Source organism: Colletotrichum fructicola, assembly GCF_000319635.2.
Source record: "Colletotrichum fructicola Nara gc5 chromosome Unknown KSG_Nara_v1_contig03, whole genome shotgun sequence".
Taxonomy (NCBI): Eukaryota; Fungi; Ascomycota; class Sordariomycetes; order Glomerellales; family Glomerellaceae; genus Colletotrichum; species Colletotrichum fructicola.
Window position 1 is genome coordinate 2896557 of NW_027094053.1, and position 17504 is coordinate 2914060.

General features: G+C 54.3%; 4 protein-coding genes across 4 annotated transcripts; 2 read left to right on the plus strand and 2 right to left on the minus strand.

Annotated features, from left to right (window-relative positions):
- Positions 1 to 7: 7 nt before the first annotated feature.
- CGGC5_v005575 (Kelch repeat-containing protein) lies at positions 8 to 2601 on the minus strand (the record flags this gene model as incomplete). Its single annotated transcript, XM_066151475.1, has 5 exons — positions 8 to 609; positions 660 to 1665; positions 1788 to 2386; positions 2437 to 2526; positions 2577 to 2601. The coding sequence occupies 5 exons, from the start codon at positions 2599 to 2601 to the stop codon at positions 8 to 10; spliced, it is 2322 nt and encodes a 773-aa protein (XP_066009286.1).
- Positions 2602 to 7790: 5189 nt separating this feature from the next.
- On the plus strand, positions 7791 to 11795 carry CGGC5_v005576 (Agglutinin-like protein; the record flags this gene model as incomplete). The annotated part of the gene is made up of 3 exons (XM_032030482.1): positions 7791 to 8218; positions 8276 to 8392; positions 8585 to 11795. The coding sequence occupies 3 exons, from the start codon at positions 7791 to 7793 to the stop codon at positions 11793 to 11795; spliced, it is 3756 nt and encodes a 1251-aa protein (XP_031890255.1).
- Positions 11796 to 12727: 932 nt separating this feature from the next.
- CGGC5_v005577 (uncharacterized protein) lies at positions 12728 to 14105 on the plus strand (the record flags this gene model as incomplete). The annotated part of the gene is made up of 3 exons (XM_032030481.1): positions 12728 to 13562; positions 13625 to 13713; positions 13773 to 14105. 3 exons carry the CDS (start codon positions 12728 to 12730, stop codon positions 14103 to 14105), a joined length of 1257 nt encoding a protein of 418 aa, XP_031890254.1.
- A 35-nt stretch (positions 14106 to 14140) lies between these two features.
- On the minus strand, positions 14141 to 16556 carry CGGC5_v005578 (uncharacterized protein; the record flags this gene model as incomplete). The annotated part of the gene is made up of 4 exons (XM_032030480.1): positions 14141 to 14144; positions 14185 to 14379; positions 15308 to 16063; positions 16117 to 16556. 4 exons carry the CDS (start codon positions 16554 to 16556, stop codon positions 14141 to 14143), a joined length of 1395 nt encoding a protein of 464 aa, XP_031890253.1.
- Positions 16557 to 17504: the final 948 nt, after the last annotated feature.

Below are 17504 nucleotides of genomic sequence, written 5' to 3' on the forward strand. Positions count from 1 at the left end.
GGATTCCTTACTTCTTGGACCCAAGATCATCCTCACTCTCGTGGAACATACTCCTCCTTAGCGTGCCCGTTCCAGCGGGGCTGACCGGCAACATCCTCGCCGAGATGTAATCCTCGCCATCAGAAGCTCCCGTCGGCGGACTTAGAGGGCTCGGGTGTCCCGGTGTCGGTGTCTCAGGAATACCAGGTGTAGGCGTCTCCGGTACCGTCGCGGGGACTCCACGAGCACCCTGCAGCGCGCCGGAAACCTCTTGCTCGCCGCCAGATGATGCCGAGCTGACCGTCGCCTGGCTGATGTGCCTCAGGTGCCGGGTCTCGTTGTCGCTGAGACCCGAGACATCGGAGTCGTGGCGACCGGCTGGGGTGGAGTGGGAGACAGGCGGGGAAGGCGGACCAGGTTCGGGAGACTGGGCGCGGGTCTGGAAGCCGAGAACACCGGACGACCGCGAGAGGGAGGATGCGTTCTCGTTGCTGGATACGGAGGCGTAGTAGGAGGATTGGTGTGCTGTACCGGGGTTGGAGGGGTTGCCCGTGCCGAAGTGGGTGTGCTTGTTGATGATTTCGACCGGGGTGAGGCCTACGCCATGAAGCTCTGCGCGTGGCGAGGTATCTAGGGCTAGTTAGCAGTCTGTTTTTCCGACGTCGATGAAAGAGTCTTACCAGGAAGTTCGGCAATGTGGTCATCGGCCATCTCGTGGGCCACAACAGGCGCCGGAGAAGCTGCAGGGGGAGGAGGCGGTGTGCGAACCTCTGCCATATCCAGAGTAGACGGGGTCTCTTCGGTCGTAACAGTCGGAGCCTTGGCCGGCTCACTGGGCTGGCCTCTAATCCAGGAGATGATGCGTGATCCGTTGTCGTCGGTGGCGGTCGCAGTCCCATTGCCCTGCCTGAGGACCTTACGACGACGCCAAAGACAGAAGCCGACCAAGATGCCAGTGATAAAGACTAGACCTAAGACAACTCCTAGAACGGGCGCGACCCATTTCGGAGTGCCGCCACCACCGCCGCTGTTGTTACCATTGCCTGGGTCGTCAACGATCGGACGGTCAGTCTCTTTCGCCTCGGTGTAGGGATACCATGTGTTGATCTTTGTGGTGTACTCGGCGGCGAAGACAGCTGAGAGACTCGGATCAGCCCAGCCTGACGGTACCGGGGTCGTGGCTGTTGCCGAGCCCTGCGCATTACCGCCGATCTTGCTCTGGACGTCTGTAGGAACAGTGTAGTTGGACCACTTGCTGGGACTGTAACTATCCTGCCACTTTCCGCTCGAGACGTTGAAGACATGGAAGAAGTTTTGGAGGCAGGGTCTGTTACCAGCACCTGATGTTTGTGGGTATCCCCCGATGACCAACATCTGGTCCGGGTAGGGCATCACGCATTGGTGGCCGGCGCGGGCGTGGAGCTCGTTGCCATCATCAATCTTGATCCACTGAAACGACGGCATGGACAGAACCCACACGGCGTCGCTGAAGCCCTCACTGAGGCTAATGCCAGGGTAGCCGCCATAGTAGTACAAGTTGAAGCTGGAGCGATCGGCTGCCGTGGCAAGGACGGCGCATCCTCGGGTGACAGCGCCAGGTCCGCCTGTAGTCTCTTGTTGATACCACTTGTCCGCAGAAATGTCGTAAATATCAATCTTTTGTGTGAATTCGGGACTTTCTTCCGCCTGTATCGGCTGTCAGCATAAATGTTAAACCCTGAAAGCGACGTAGAACTTGCGCTGCGGTCTGGGTTCGTAGATTTTGCAAGGCCGCCGCTCGCAAATTCGGGATACGTGACCCCTCCTACAACGACCAGAATACCTTGCTTTCCAACGGGAACCCAAACTGCTGATGGATTTGCCCTTGGCTTGAAATCTTCCAAAGTTTTATTGGAGAATGTCTCGGATAGCTGTGTTGACATGTCGAGGGTGATGAGAGAGCTTGACGTCGTGTTGGCGACGTTGGACTTGTTGCTGGTGGTCCGGTAGATTTCACCCCAGACAGGTGAACGCATGCCGCCGATGTACCACGCCTTGTTTTCGGATGGAGCGCTGACTCCTGCTCCGTAGGTCACCAACGGCGAGACGCCGTCGGGAAAGGTCTGCTGGTCGCTGCCGTTCCTGAACAGCGGCTTCTCTGGGCCATAGTCGTAGAGACGCCATAGAACAACCTTGGAATCGTCTGGCGCCTCTGAAGCATCTGTCCTTCTCTGAAGATTACCCCCATACAGGTAGAACTCTGCATCGTTATGGAGAAGAGCCCCATCAATCCTGTTAGGGGAGTAACTACCGACGAGGCCGGATCCACCGGGCGCCTTTGATGTAGTTTGAATCAGTTTAGTGAGGTTAGTGTCTAGATCGAATGGGTTGCTGAAGTTGAACGAAAGCATAAGCCCGAACGGGTTGTCTGCGCAGGTCAGTCGCTATCAATCCTGATGGAAACGCAACGAGACTCACTCAATGAAGAAACCTGATTTTCATTTGGCAGCTGCTGCGTCCAGGCCAAGTCTCCGCCATCGATCCAGAGCGTGTCGCGAATAACGGCAGCTAGGTGTCGTCAGTATTCTGCTGCATCAAAAGACACAGGTGCTCCGCACCTCTAGGTGCTTCCCAGTAGCACATGCTTGCACTCAGTTGTCCGGGCTCCCATCCTTCATACTGACCAGCCGTGAGGCTGATCAAGGCCGCGAACAATACGGAGCGCGTAAAAGCCATCATTTCCACAGCGTTGAGCCTGAGTTGTTCGACTTTTGAGGCGTAATGCAAGAATTCACGCAGGCCGTCGCTGTCTCAGTGCATGGCGGCTGCTCGGGGTGCTTATTTGGGGCGGGATAGCACCGCACTACTAACAGCGAGTGGCAAGGGGCCTTGCGAGAAAGAAGCAGAGCGAGGGAGGTCAGCGTAAGCAGAGCAGCGGATGATGGCTCGAGTGCGGTTAGGAGTTCCCAGGTAAAGAAAGATGGGTCGGGTTTTGCAGAGAGGCTCTTGCGGCTGACTGGGCCGGCTTGTGCCTGTGATTGGGAGAAAACTTCAGAAAAGTTGCTTCGGTTATTGGTAATCTGATTCTCAAAGAGAACTGGCCGGGAGATGAAAACGGAGGGCTCGAGAACACGTTCGAGATCGACTGAACCCCGCAGTGTCGCCTTCACCAGATGCCCGAGAGAACGGATCGGTACGGTGGCGACGGGAAACGACGAGAGGGTCCAACGAGCCGGCAGAGACAATGATAAGATTATTGCCACAAAGAAAGTCAGTCCGACTGCCCAACTCAGAGTGTGTGTGTAAGGCTGGACCCACTGGGTGAAGCACGACTGGAGGAGGCAACCGAGAAGATGGAGGGTAGTAGAGGATGCGATGTGCTTATGCAAGTCTCCGGGCCCTAGACAAGGCAGGTGGTCGGGCTCGGCGGACTCTCGGATGGGGCCATTCACGAGGACAAGAAGCTCGTACCGACTTTCTTGAGTGTGGAAGTAGCTCTCGTCATGATTGGTGGGTTATGAGGGATGAGGGTTGGCATGCCAGAGCAGAACGACTGGTTCTGGTGCCGATCGCAGAAACATGGCGACTTCAGCCTCACCATGCTGTGGGCTAATCAGTGAACTCCATGGCCATTAAGCTTGATCCTAAGGAAGGAAAGTGCAATTCGCCTTGGAATAGGTATCCTGTGTCTGGCTAGAAGTCTCTCTCGTCAAGCGAGAAGTGTCTTGCTTGTCGATCGCTCCCACAGCTTGCGCTGTGTGTTGCCTCGTGTAAACTTTGATGAGAGCAACGAATTGCGCAGCACCAACATCGAAGCAACAATAGGTGTGGCACAGGTAGGCAGTGCTCAGTGTGCGGAAACACGGCAGCGATACCGCATCCCCGACAGGGACGACCGTAAGCATAAACACAGCTGGCTTCTGTCAACACTTGTTGGGACGAACCAGCCACACCAACTCAAGGAATCAAGAGCAAAGAGTTGGTTGCCGTGGCAGACAAACATGCTACCCTGTCGGCTAAATGGGGAGAAAGTTTCCTCGGGAGTTTGCCGCATGAGAAGAATTGGAATTTCCCCAATGATGCGTGGTTGCTTGCCTGGCTGTAGTTTTGACTTCTCTAGCACAGCATCTGGTCAGCACCAGTGCTTGTCTTTACTCCTCGCGGCAAGTAGTCCGAGACTTGAGGCGACCCAGACTTGCGCGACAGGCGAGACAGCGCACCAACGGCAGTGGCATGGTTCGGGGTCATGAGCCTGAATGAAGCAAAAGTCTGCTCTGCCGGCGGGACTCAGATGGCTGCTGCCTGTGCCTCTCATGAGCTTCTTGGGCGCAGCGGACCCGGCATCAGCATGCATACATGGTGGTGTGGTGGCAGTGGTCGAAACAAGGGAAAGGTATCTGCAAGTCAGTCAATAGACGAGCCGCCAAGCAGAGCTGCAAGGCCTGGATGGGACCAGCACAGTTGGGGCAGTGGATTGCGACCAGGATCGGGACCAGGGAGCTCGGGCGAGCTCCAGCATCGAGTCTCCAGCCTTCTAGGTCAGGAACAGGCAGAGCCAGAAGCTCACTAAAATAAAGTGTGGTAGGATGACGGTGTCAGCCCTGTAGGATGGGTCGAGTAAGACGTATCCTGGACAATATTAAGAGTCGGTGAACCGTAAGACGACCACCAGACTCTGGCGGCGATGCCGCAATATGAATCCTGTTGATGAGCATAGCAGCCAGCCTGCCACAGGCGGGCAATCATGCCACAGACCGAGCGAAACCTGGAAAAGACCCGATGGCGTTCTCATCTAGATGGGGTCATCGGGTGCGGAGGTGGCGGCAAGCCTCGAAGTCGGTCCTCGCCGAGGAAGCGAAACATTGATCGATGGTGGATGAAGAGACAAAGGCGGGAAGAAGGGACGGGAGAATAGAGTGCGAGAAACGGCGGCCGGGAAGCTAGGCTCTTCCCAGTCTAGCTTGATGAGGTAATCGTCGTTTGCACCAATGGGAAGTCCGGGTTGGAAGACGAGCAGGCACGGACGGAAGCGACCCACTTTCACCCATTACCCCTCTTTCCGTCCCCAGTATTAGATCAGCAAACAGGGCCAAAAGAAGAAAGCCCGCTCTGAGCGGTCCTTCTCATAGGGCAGGAGCGAAAATCCCATGCTGAGATGCTAAGCTTAATTCGGATTAGCTCACGCCTATTGTGAGTGCGTTTTTGTCCCCTGTTCCTGGCCATCTCATCCTTCTCTGCTGACTTCTTCTCCTTCACGTATTTTCCCACCTGGCCGCCCTTCCCTCAGCCTGACCATCCCAACCACCCTCGTTGCAATTGAATCCAATTCACGACAAGGATCTCACGAAGAAACTTCCATGTACGGCGATGTCATGGCTCTGTTCAATGGGTCGAGCAATCAGCACTTGCAGAATGGCCACGAATCCGGCCATGCATCATGCCATGTTCAATATTGAGACCTTACAAATACCTCATTGCATATGACAGAGACCGAGTTATGCTTACACTGTCACCAGCCTTGCCTCCAAGATGTCCAAAGCAGTGGTCGAGATCGAGTCATGATTCACGGCTACGTCCACGACAGCAAGACGGCACAACATCGCCAGGCGCATGGCCAATTTGCCCCGGATTCTCCTTGCTGCTTGCACCGCATCGCCGATGATTGCATCAATACGACCCCATCACACGAAATCTCCCTGAGACACAATTCTGTCACCAATTGTTCTCTCAAATCGCCTCGCAGTGCGCACAAGTGGCACCTCTGGGCTCATGCTGTGCTACTTGGATTGCCTCACAGCCCCTCTTCCCGCTGCAATCGACCGGATACTAGCATCTTGGACGACTCGATGGCAGCCTGTTTCCTTTGTGCCCGGTAATTGATCTTCCGCAAGGGACACTCGGACGCTGCCGTCGAGCCATGCCAGTCGCACAACTGCTCGGGTTCGTGTCTCTTGTTAATTCGAGTCTTGCCACGTTCTGGCACCTTGACCAACAAGTTTTCCGTGCCTGGCAATCTGGAAGCAATATCGTCTGCGTCCCTGGGTCGATGATCTTCAATCTTGTTTCCCACGCCGAAACTCAACCGTCGCAGGCGCTTCGCATCCCGCATGTCTACCACCCTACTGCTTTCCCGACACGTCTAGGCCCCAGAATTCTTGTCGGTTCAACGCCTCTTCATTGAAGAGTTACTTGTTACGTTACTTATCATATCCACCTCGTTCTGCCCGTTCCGACCTAGACCGATCCAACAGCACAGGCATACATGTGCAGTTAACCCTGGCTTGCAGCGTGATGGACGAGTCTTGCGCGAGCGGGACCAGGGCAGACCAGTCATGTCCGTGGCCCACGCCAAAAGTCCCCTGGGCGTGCAGGAAGCTCTTCGGTCTTGGCCCTTGCCAATGCCACCCGCCCCCAACCCAAGCACAACGACAACGACAACGGCCGGCCGATGCCTCCCCACGCCGCCCGACCTCATCCATGTGGCCAGGCTTCAGGACGGGAACCAGAGCGAGTCGCGAGTCGTCTTGCTCACCACCCACCACGCCGTGGTCTCTGCTGTCTCACTCTATACGATTTGATGATCCATTTTCTCGTTTTTCTCTTCTTCGTTTTCGCCTCTTTCACTGCGGACCTCTACTTGGTCCCAGTTTGCTACAGTTCCAGCCCAACCCTGGCGATCACCCACAACCCGCGTCGGTTCCTCGTGCGGCATATCGCAGCTAGGTAGATTCTCTTGGGTGGGAGTTTGGAGCAGCCATGATGCCAGCCTGATGCTCTGCAAGTAACTTCGCACTTCGCTGTTGACATCTCAAGCCTTCAACACTGCCGTATCGAGGCGCTGCTCCTCCGGGACGCGTACCCAAGTGTTCATGTCGTCGCCATCACATTTTATTGATCTTGGCGACGACACTTCCGGAGCCGTTCCCGTGTGCCGTTGTCACAGAGACCCATCCAACTTCGAGTCGGGCGCTGCTTGCCTTTCAAGGCAGTAGCTTGCCATCTCCAGCCAACACCCCTGCCGTCATCTTCGCAAGCCCCGGGCCAGGGTCCTGGTGGATTCCCACACGGCCACGCCCCTCCTCCGATACCCACTTCCACCGGCTTTGTCGCCTCTTGTACCCCATTGCTCTTGTCCCGATCTTGCATTCGCCAATGATCTTCGAGTGAAGCATCATGGTAGAAGTCCACGCCTCCATTCACCCCGACTGCCGTCCGAGGCACGCCCCCATCAGGGTGGTGGCACGTCAGTACACGAGGAGTCTAGAGCTTAGCTTCCATGTTGCTGGATTCCTTCGTCATCTCATTTCCCTGCCCTCGGCCTCTCGCTGGCTGGCTTAATTAGTTAACGCCCTCCCCATTTGCTCGAGCGAGAGACAGAGAGGGAGAGAGAGGTTTGCTATATGCCCAGCTCATAGGCCACCCATCTTTGTCAACACCATCTCGGACGGAGGTCCCGCCGAGCGGACACCACGCAGCTAGCTTACGGGGTACGGACTGCTCTCTCTGGCTAAAGCTAGCGGGGAATCTTTTCCTGTCATTGTACGGAGCCCTCTTCCTTCTGAGCTCAGGTAAGGCTGCCTCGCCAACTCAGCTCTCAGCCTCCCTTCCCCTCGCTGCATCCCATCGTACATACATATGAGCCCCCAGGTACCATTCCCAGCTCGCCTGAGTTTGTCCTGCCCCCAACTCCCACCTGGCACCCTCTGAGCGCGCCTTCCAGCTTCAAAGGCCGCCCTCCCACACTCGTTAGTCGATCGTCGCATCGCATACTACCATTGACTGTGGGCGCCTTTGGGAACTAGCCTCTCGTTCACCTCAGCTACTCGGCCATCATGTTGTTGAGATCACTCTTGGTCCTCGGGACCTTGGCCGCCAATGCCGCCGCGCAGGATGGCATACATGCCAGACAAAACGACTCGTCTCCGGCGGAATATGCGGCAAGCTCTGCTGAATACACTCCTTCACCCACGCCGGAGTCCGTCGTCGAGGTGGTGTCGTCAGTCCCAGCAAAGACTGAATCGGTCGCTGGGCCTGCGTCGTCGTACGCTGCCCAGCCAGAGCCAACACCCACTGATTCGAAGAAGACTGAGGACTACAACACCAACACCGATGATTGCGAGCATTGGGGCTCCAAGTGCCCTTGGGGGAAAACTGTGACTGTCACGGAGAAAGTTAAAGAGACGCAGACAGCTACGGAGACCGTTTGGAAGACGATCGAGACCACTGTCACCACGGAGAAGCCTACCACTCTTACAACCACGTGAGTCTATCTGCCTCTACCAGAGAATATAGGGCGATTTTTCTGACAAACATACAGAACCACATGCACCGAGACAGTCTTCACCACCCAGTCCTACACCACAACTGACTATGAGACGACAACCGTAGTGAAGACCAGCGTCACCTCGTATCCTGTTACGACGACAGTTGCCATGTAAGTGAAAACCTCATCTTCTACGCTTATTCGTCTACGGTTCGGGTCATTAGTCGCTAGTGGGAAGATGACCGAATCCCATCATCCACTGTCTTAGCTCCCAACCTTCTATGAGCTGGCATCGGATGTATAATGTGCAGATTACAGGATCAAGACTCTATACTAGTGGATCTTAGTACTAATTGATCTCAGCTGCAAACCTGTACCTGAGCCGACCACTTCAGAACCGGCCGGGTACCCCACGTACGGCAGAAAGCGGACTAACCACGAGATCTGCGAGACCAAGACGGTGGTAACCTCGACAACAAAAACAGAGTACATCACCGAATATACGACTGTTCCGGTGCCAACCACCGTTGAAGTTACCCAAAAGTATCCCACGACTATTGTCCAAACGGAAGTCGAAACCCAAAAGTACACGGAGACCAAGGACCGCACCCAAGTTGTCACACAGACTCAGGAGGTGACCGCTACCAAGGTTTACACTTCGGTCTCAACCTTCACCACCAAACACATCGTGACAACTGAGATTCCGGTGACTGTGGTGTCGAGCGTCACTCAGTACATCACAACCACTTTCACGACGACGGAGGTCTTGACCAGCAACTACTACTTCACCAAGACTCAGACTCAAAAGGTCACGGACTACGAGACTATCACCAAGGATAAAACTAAGGAAGTAACCGACTACCAGACTGTAACCAAGGACAAGACCAAAGAAGTGACCAACACGGCCACTATCACGAAGCCTGTTACCCGCACAGCTACAGTGACGTCTGTTACGACTTTCACAACACCGACAACCATCGTCTCGACGTATGTCTACACTACAAGCGTTCCTTATACCATCACGCTGGACCACACTACGACGACGACAGCTTGGAGTGTGTCTACTTGGATTAGCAAGACGACTTACACGAAGCCAATCACCATCACGGCGTCTTACACCGAAATCCAGACCCAGACTGCCACTGCGACTGCCACTGTGACAGACCGACAGACTGAGCGATACACCGATTCAACCACCATCTACGTGTCGAAGACTTTCTACGACACCATCACAGTCTCAACCAGCTACCCTGTCACTGTTCCTGTTACTGTCACGAATGACCGCACTATCCGGGAGACTTCTTACACGACTGTAGTGGAAACCTACGTTACCACCATCATATCCAAGGTCCCCGTCGTCTCGTATATCACGCGCACCAATACCCGCACGGCAACAGCAACGGTCACCTCTCCACCAGACACAATCACTTTGCCGCCGGTCACTGTGACGACCACGATCTCGGGCTCCCTCACGACAATCACTTTGCCGGCATCAACCATCATCGTGCCCACGACCGCAACAGTTACAGGCCCTGGAGAAACTATCACGCTTCCTGCTTCGACCATCACCATACCGCCAGTTACGGTGACAACATCCATCTCCGGATCTCTCACCACGATCACCTTACCGGCGTCTACCGTGACGGTTCCCACGTCAATATTCGCTACTGCAACGGTCACTGGACCTGGTGCCACCATCACCTCTCCCCCTGAGACAATCACTCTGCCTGGCTCAACAATCATCTCAACCATTGCTGGCGAGCTGACTACAATCACCCTTCCGGGCACTACCTTAACTCTCACTACAACGGACCTCGAAACTATCACTATCCCGCCTGAGACAACCACTCTCCCTGGTACCACCGTAATTACCACTCTGACCGAGACTGCCCCGGCATCTACCGTTACGATTACCGAGGATGGAACGACCTTCACCAGCGTGATTCCTGGCCCGACATCGGTGGTGACTTCGACTGTGACTGTGCCCCCAATCACTCTCACCCTTCCTCCCACGACGACGACAGTGACCTACACAGACGTCCAGGCTTGCCCTGCACCGACGAACGCGCCTGGACTTGTGGCTACGTATAACCCTAAGTCGGACCTCACTTGGGGCTGCAAACCCGGACAAGTCTGCAATCCTCCCAAGCCCGGAGGTTGCGACCTGTGGGCCGATTCTCCCATCAATGAATACGTCTGTGAGCCTCAGTACTGTGTTAAGGCCCCAGAGCTCGTCAAGTCCGACCTGGATTGGGAGAAGAACGAAACAGGATACATCCCTCCCAACGAAGGCTACTTCAACCTCAACCCGGAGGCCTTCGGTCTTTCGTACGATGTCTTCAAGTATGAGGTTATCACAACAACCTACAAGAAGCACGGAAAGTACAAGACGACCACCATTACAACGGGGAACTGGGCCTCGCAAACTTCGCTGACGCACTTCCCTCCGGCTTCAACAACCGCTACCGCTATTATTGCACCTGCTCCTACAAGCACTGTGAAGAGCGACGATGAGTATCACCACAAGCCGGGAAAGACGTACGAGCGTCGTGCTATTCTCCGCAAGCGCGATGACACGATTGTACCTTCGGTCTGTTTCTCCCCTTGCAACGATGCCTACACTGAAGCGCAGAGTGTTGGAAAGTCGTCCGCCCTTTGTGAATCTACCTCTGCGTTCCAGGACGGTTATGATGTTTGCCAGCAGTGCATTGAGGCAAATGCTCCCGATGTAAAGTTGACCAATCAGCAATACCTCGCACCCAAGTTCCAGCAGTACCTTGACTACTGTACCGGCTCGTCCCCCACATCAGCAACTACCACTGCTGGAGAGCCGATTGTGACAAATTCGCCAACCGTCACCACCGAAACTCAGATAAGTCAGGCAACTAGCCTCTCGCCCGTGCCTATCACCGAGAGTTCTACAACCACATCTGCCCAGAGCACTACGGCTCCATCGTCCACTCCTACGCCTACGTCCTCGCCAACCAGCGGTCCTTCGTCGGTATCTGAGACTACTGCCTCCGCCACCAGCACTTCCGTCTCAACCACATCCTCTGGTACCCCTGAGAGCTCGTCCGCACCTGCGACTCCCTCCGCGTCCGAGTCTTCGTCGTCGGCCGCATCCACCGCGCCATCGGCCACGCTTTCAACCACAACAACCGGGACAGCTTCGGCATCTGAGAGCGTATCGTCTGCAGAGTCTACCGCAGAGTCCACCGAGGCAAGCGCAACCTCCACTGCAACTGCCAGTGCAACTGCTTCCGGAAGTGCGTCGGCAACTGGCTCGATTTCAGCTTCCACAGCCTCTTCTGCGTCATCTGCCGCGGAGTCTACTGGATCTGCGACAACCGGAGCTGATTCCAGCCCGTCAGCATCAAGCCCCTCGGAGTCGGGCACCACTGCTCCTTCCGAAACCAGCGGAGCTGCATCCTCTGCCCCTAGTGCCTCATCTACCGTCACCGAGCCGAGCTCCACTTCAACCGGCCCGCCTGCGGTCACGGCTGCCGCCGCAAAGCCCGTAACCTCTACCTTCTTCACCATCTTGGCGCCGATCGCGGCTCTCCTCCTCCTCTAATTTTTCCATCCATTCCTTCTGATCACATATTTGATTCAACTTCTTCAAGGATTCATACATTCAGGTGGGAAAAGTTATTTTGCTTCATCATTCACTACACTCCCTCTCGGCCCCCGAGCCGATCATCATTATAGCGTTTTCACGAGAAAGACAACGGCGAGATATGATACAACGACAGACTTCACGACACTCCTTAAAGAATAATGAATAATTCAGCATGTTTTATGGGTGGGTAAACACATTGAAGGGCTTTTGAATATTTAATGGACGGTTTGAATGGCTATGATACCCCCCGGACACTCCTTACGACGCACATGGCCCGGAAGTCCGGCAAGACTTTCGGGTAGTTTATGGAACATATATCACGGCAGATGATTTCTGCCTGGGATGGAAATACTGAGTTTGAGATTGCAAATGTTAGAAAATCCTGGTTTCTTGGGATGGGGGTGGTAATGGGAAACATTGGTACTGGTTGAGGCAAGGTGGCCTCTGTGCCTGGTGGTTGTATGTGAGAGCACGATATCCATTGCATTAATGATTTTTTGATTCCCCAATTCTGTCGCAAAGCTTCTTGATGCTTCGATGCTTGACTTTTGACTCATTCGTATGGTGATATCTGTCCTCTATTCCGGGCTTCGATGTGGATTTGGTATGCCTGGCCCCGCGCCCGTGCCGCGGCACAGCAACGGTCGGGCGATGAGATGACTCCAACTAATCCTTCGCCCGAACTTCTAAGACCTACCGCAAAATTGAACACGTTTTCTTCGGTGAACATTGTCTATTCGACCTTTTTGGGCTGAAGCCACAATTCGACTGGACACGTCCGACGACGCAAATATGCTTAAATATACTTCGATGGTTCGTCAGGATGGCATTCAGTTCACCCAGTCTCTAGATCACTGGCAACCTCCTTTGATTCCCAAGACACCACAATGAAAACCAAATCAACACTCTTCCTCATCCTCTCCTGCGCCCTCCTCTTCCAAGGTCTCGCAGCAGCATGGCAAACCCCCCTCCTCCCCTGGCGCAAAGCCGACACCACGCCTAAAGCAAAGATCCCGCAGTTCATCCTCGACACCCGACACCCGTGGCTCACCACACACGCCGACGAGCTCTCCAAACTCGAAGACCCTAAATCCGTCTTCTGCACCCCTCTCAAAGACGTCATAGCCTCGAGCAACCACGACCCAGAATGCAGCCACGACTGGCAGCTCAACGGGCTCGATATACCCAGCGACCTCTTCCACCGGCTTGAGATCGATAACAACCGCGTCGGGATCGATCGCTACGGCTGGGCCAACGCCCGCAGCCGTCTGCTGGAGATGAAGGAGTGTCCGAGGGCGTTGGAGGAGGTGCGGGAGCTGAAGGTGGACATATTTGCGCACCGTGGGGAGCCCGTCCTCCCGCCTGGCGAGTTGCCGGGGCTGTTTGCGGAGGTTATGGACGGGATGACGGGGTTGAGGAGGCTTGACTGGACGATTCGGGGATGGGATGAGAACGCGGCTTTTCGGGAGGAGTTTTACAGGCAGGGGGTGGAGATGAGGTCTGTCGAGGAGTTGAAGGCGAATATGTACGCCTCGTGGATCCGGGATTCGACGCCGAGGTTGAGGATGTTGGAGGTTGAGGGGGATGACTGGTATGATTCGAAGCCGGACGACTGGAGAGAGTTTCCGCTTGTGTGGTTGGAGAGCTTGGGTAGGATGCAGGAACTGAAGAGTCTGAATTTGGGGGGTATTCGGTGGGATAAACAAGTTGAGATGACGGAGCGTAAGTCATCTGGGAGACTTCTAGATTTGGGCTTGAATCGGTGGACACTGACAACATTGTAGTCATCCCGAAAGTCCTGCCAAATCTCGAGGAGCTCTGGGTTGGTCACTTGACCCATGGGCATATTGCACCCCCAGGGGAGACACTTCGAGTAAGAACACAATCTCTACCCTGATCATCCCACCATAGGGCTAACGCTTTTCCGAACAGAACATGACGAGAACCTTCGCTTCCCTTACAAACCTCAAGAAACTCCATCTTCCGCGTTCGGCCGACTTGTACCTTGATTTCGACGGGGGCCCGTGGTGTGGCAACGCGTACGACGGAGACGACGGCCAACGGCTCTCGCGCCAGGTTCGGTTGGATGACATTGAGGCGACGGAGCGTGCGGGTGTTATCGTGCAGCAGGAGATCCCGAGACTGAAGGGAGTGGACGTGGGCGATTTCTATGGGAACTTCACCGTTGACGCCGAGGGAGGGCGGGCGATTGATTGGCCTTGGACTGGGAGACTGGAGAATTGGCTTCGGGAGACAGACTTTTGATCCCCGAAATTTGAATTTCCTGAAGAGGACGAGCTCTAGCTTAAGATGTTTGCCACTAGAAATCGCGTGATATGCGCACAATCTATAGTCTTTTGCGTCCTTATCCTCGTCCTTGTCGTCGTCCTTGTCGTCGTCCTTGTCGTCGTCCTTGTCGTCGTCCTTGTCCTCGTCCTTGTCCTCGTCCTTGTCCTCGTCCTTGTCCTCGTCCTTGTCCCCGTCCTTGTCCTCGTCCTTTTCACCAACCAAGTACTCTGGCAACTTCCGCCAGTTCCGTCTTCAGTCGCAAGGGGATGAAGAATTCGAAATCTCCGTCTCGACTATCAACTGCGCCGTCTGATTGCTCCCCTGATAGGTGGAAATGATGCGGGTCCGAGTTGTTGTCGAAAGCACCCAATAAGTCGGATTTCCACTGCTGACCCCAGAATTGATGATCATGCCCACTTGAAGGATTGCTTGACGCCCAGCCCGCCGATGAGCCTATCGGAACTTCGCGAAAGGCACTACATCGAAACATGGCTAAGAGGTGGTCCGACTTATGCAGAACATCGAGCATCCATAAATCTACCCGCTCCATGGTAGTCGTCCACTTCTTCAGTCTGAGGAAGATGGCAGAGACTTTCAGCGTATGGTCCAGCGAGTACCAGTTCCAAGTACTCCGCGGATACATGCCCCCCAAAGCCTCCTCTTGATGTCTCTTGCATAGGCCGTACGTGTTCGCTTCATTTGAACACTCGTGGCAAGTCTGAGAGTATCTTTTCAGTTCCAGACCTGGCCTCACGGGCCAAAATAGATGGTGAAGCGATGATCTCAACGCAGCCTTGGTCTCGGGGCTGCGCATTGCGTGGAGTTGGCTTGGGGATGACGCTTTCAACAGGCAATCAGGCACCGTCGCCCACCGCCTGGGCAATGGGCGGTTGCATTGGATGATCAACTCTTGCTCGAGATTGGCTGCTTCATACAAGATGCTCGGAAGCCTCTGTGAAGAGACATAGGGCGAGAAAACGTCTTTAGCCAGTGCTTCCATGACTCGATTTATGGCCTTCGTCCCAGCCACAGGTCTTGAAGTATGGTCCTTTGCTGACCCAGAACGGTCATCGGCTAGATATGGTGTTTCGGATGATAGTGTTCTCAGTTGGGAATTGAGCAAGACGTGTGTCGTTGGAATGTCTGCGGTCTCTGGCTTTCCAACCAAAAGCGCATACCGACTATCGACCCAGACGGATCCATTTGTAGCAAAAAGCGAGAGATCGAAGCTTTCAGAATCCAGGGCTCCCCTTGAAGCTGAATGCTCCATCTCCAAATGGTCTTTGAGTTCCTCTGTGTTTGTATAGAGTATGCTTTGATCGCATCCAGAAAAGTTGTGGCGGTCCACGAGGTGCCGCGCCCGCGAGAGGAAGTCGTTCTTGTGGAAAGGCTTGTCGCAGAAGAGACAACGGACCGAGAAGTTTTTATATACTCGGGCGAAAGCTTGATCGATTCCTATTAAAGCTCCACATGACCAGTGACCCTGGGGCGATGCGCGCGGGAATCCGAAGTGTGGTATGACGTCACCGTGCTCCCTTTCGACACAGAAGAAGCGGCGCTTTCTCTTCCCTCCTCCTAGCGGTGATGAGAATTGGTTCTCACTGTAATCAGACCCGCTGACGCTCCGTCGTAATGGCGATGATCCGACGAGCCGCTGGAGAGAGCTGGCGACACTGGCGATACTCGAGAGATTGTCGCTCATCCGAGATATGTGGTTCAAAGTCTCCTCTTGGATCATGATGGCCTGGTTCCTTTGGTCTTCCGATGATGCGGATATATGATCCATCAATTCATGATGTCTGGCATTTGAGTCGGCAATCGCGTTCCTGGTAAAATCCTGAGTTGCGGCATTGGACCTCAAGTTGGACTCGGTAAGACTCTGCACATCGACGTGAACCCGCTCCAACTTTTCCAGGCCAAGATGAGAAATCGATCTATCTTTCATAAGCCCAAGATCCTCACTTCAAGCATAGACAAGGACACCCACATGTTCAGAGCGCCGATACTCAGACTGATCTGGGCCTTGTGGGACACAAGCTTCGATTCCAACGCTCGAACTGCGCGAACGCGCCGATTCTGCAAGACCTCGCTTACTTTCTGACGTTTTGTAGAAGGCCCCGATGGTGGCTTGTGATTATCCACCCAGTCGTCGAGATCCTGGCCGCATCGCTCGAGCTGAGTGTGAAGGGTGACAACATGCGAAGCCCATGGTGTGCCATCGCTGGCGCTATTGCTGTCTTTCACGCTCTGTAGAATCGACCTCAGCCCTGTAATCGTCGAGATCATAAGTTCCGTCTCCCTTGTCGCACTCTCTGTCCGAATATCGGATTCTCTTTGGTCCTGGATGTACTCGTTCAACTTAACTAGCCCATTGAGAAGTTGACCCGCGAAGGAGAGCAACCCGACAATGCCAGCGGCCGCCTCCATGGTGCTGATCGACTTGTTGAAGCATGCGGTGATGAGAGATGCAATGCCTTCAGGAGATATATCCCGCTTGTAGGGTGCCAAGGCGTGCGCCTCTTCGAGGCAGTGTCGGGAAGAGGTCGGCGTGAAGGCTATCGAGTCGTTTCGTCCCGCAGCAGCGACCCCCGCACATCATCTCTCCAACCACGCCGATTGAGTCCAGCTGCCACACCGCGAGAAAGTGTACCTATTTGCCCTGCATTAGTTGCCGCAGCTGTTCAACGCCATTGGTCATTATGCATTCAGTGTGGGACCACGGCGGCCTCCCAATGTTGGTTCGGAAGATGAGTGCAAAATGCAGTTTATTAACTGGACTTCTTCTTTGAAGAAGGGACGAGACTGACGGACACAAGAGCAAGAAACGCCGGCATAAAAATCCTGCTCTCGTCATTATCGTCGCACAAAGCGGGATCAGTTAAGTTCAGAGCAGCTTGAGGCTTCTGCCAAGCTTTTTGTATACTCACGGCATGTCTTCGAAGGACGCATTTCAAGTATTTCAAATAACTCGCATTTCGCCTCTCAAACTATCTTTGCAAAGGCCAGTAAGGAGTAGGTATCATTCCAGAAGCAAAAACCCCCATATGCGCAGAGGGCGAGACAAGATATTTTATCCCATAATCTCAAAAGCCTCCCACGCTGATTCCTCATTCGCCCCCTCATAACACGAAAAACGCCTCGCCTTGATTTTTTGATCGATTGCCCATGTCCTGCACACTCAAATTTCTCTTCCTTCGTCTTTCTTGAGTCTATTCCTCGAGGAATGACACAAGACCAAATTAGCAAAAAAGAAGACATGCCTCGACCACTTCCAAAGTCTTTTCCCTTCTTAATGCAGACTCCTTGGACTGATTATGCCATGTATGTTGTTTCGTGTGTGCAAAGATGTCGATGATGTACATGTACACGGAGGGT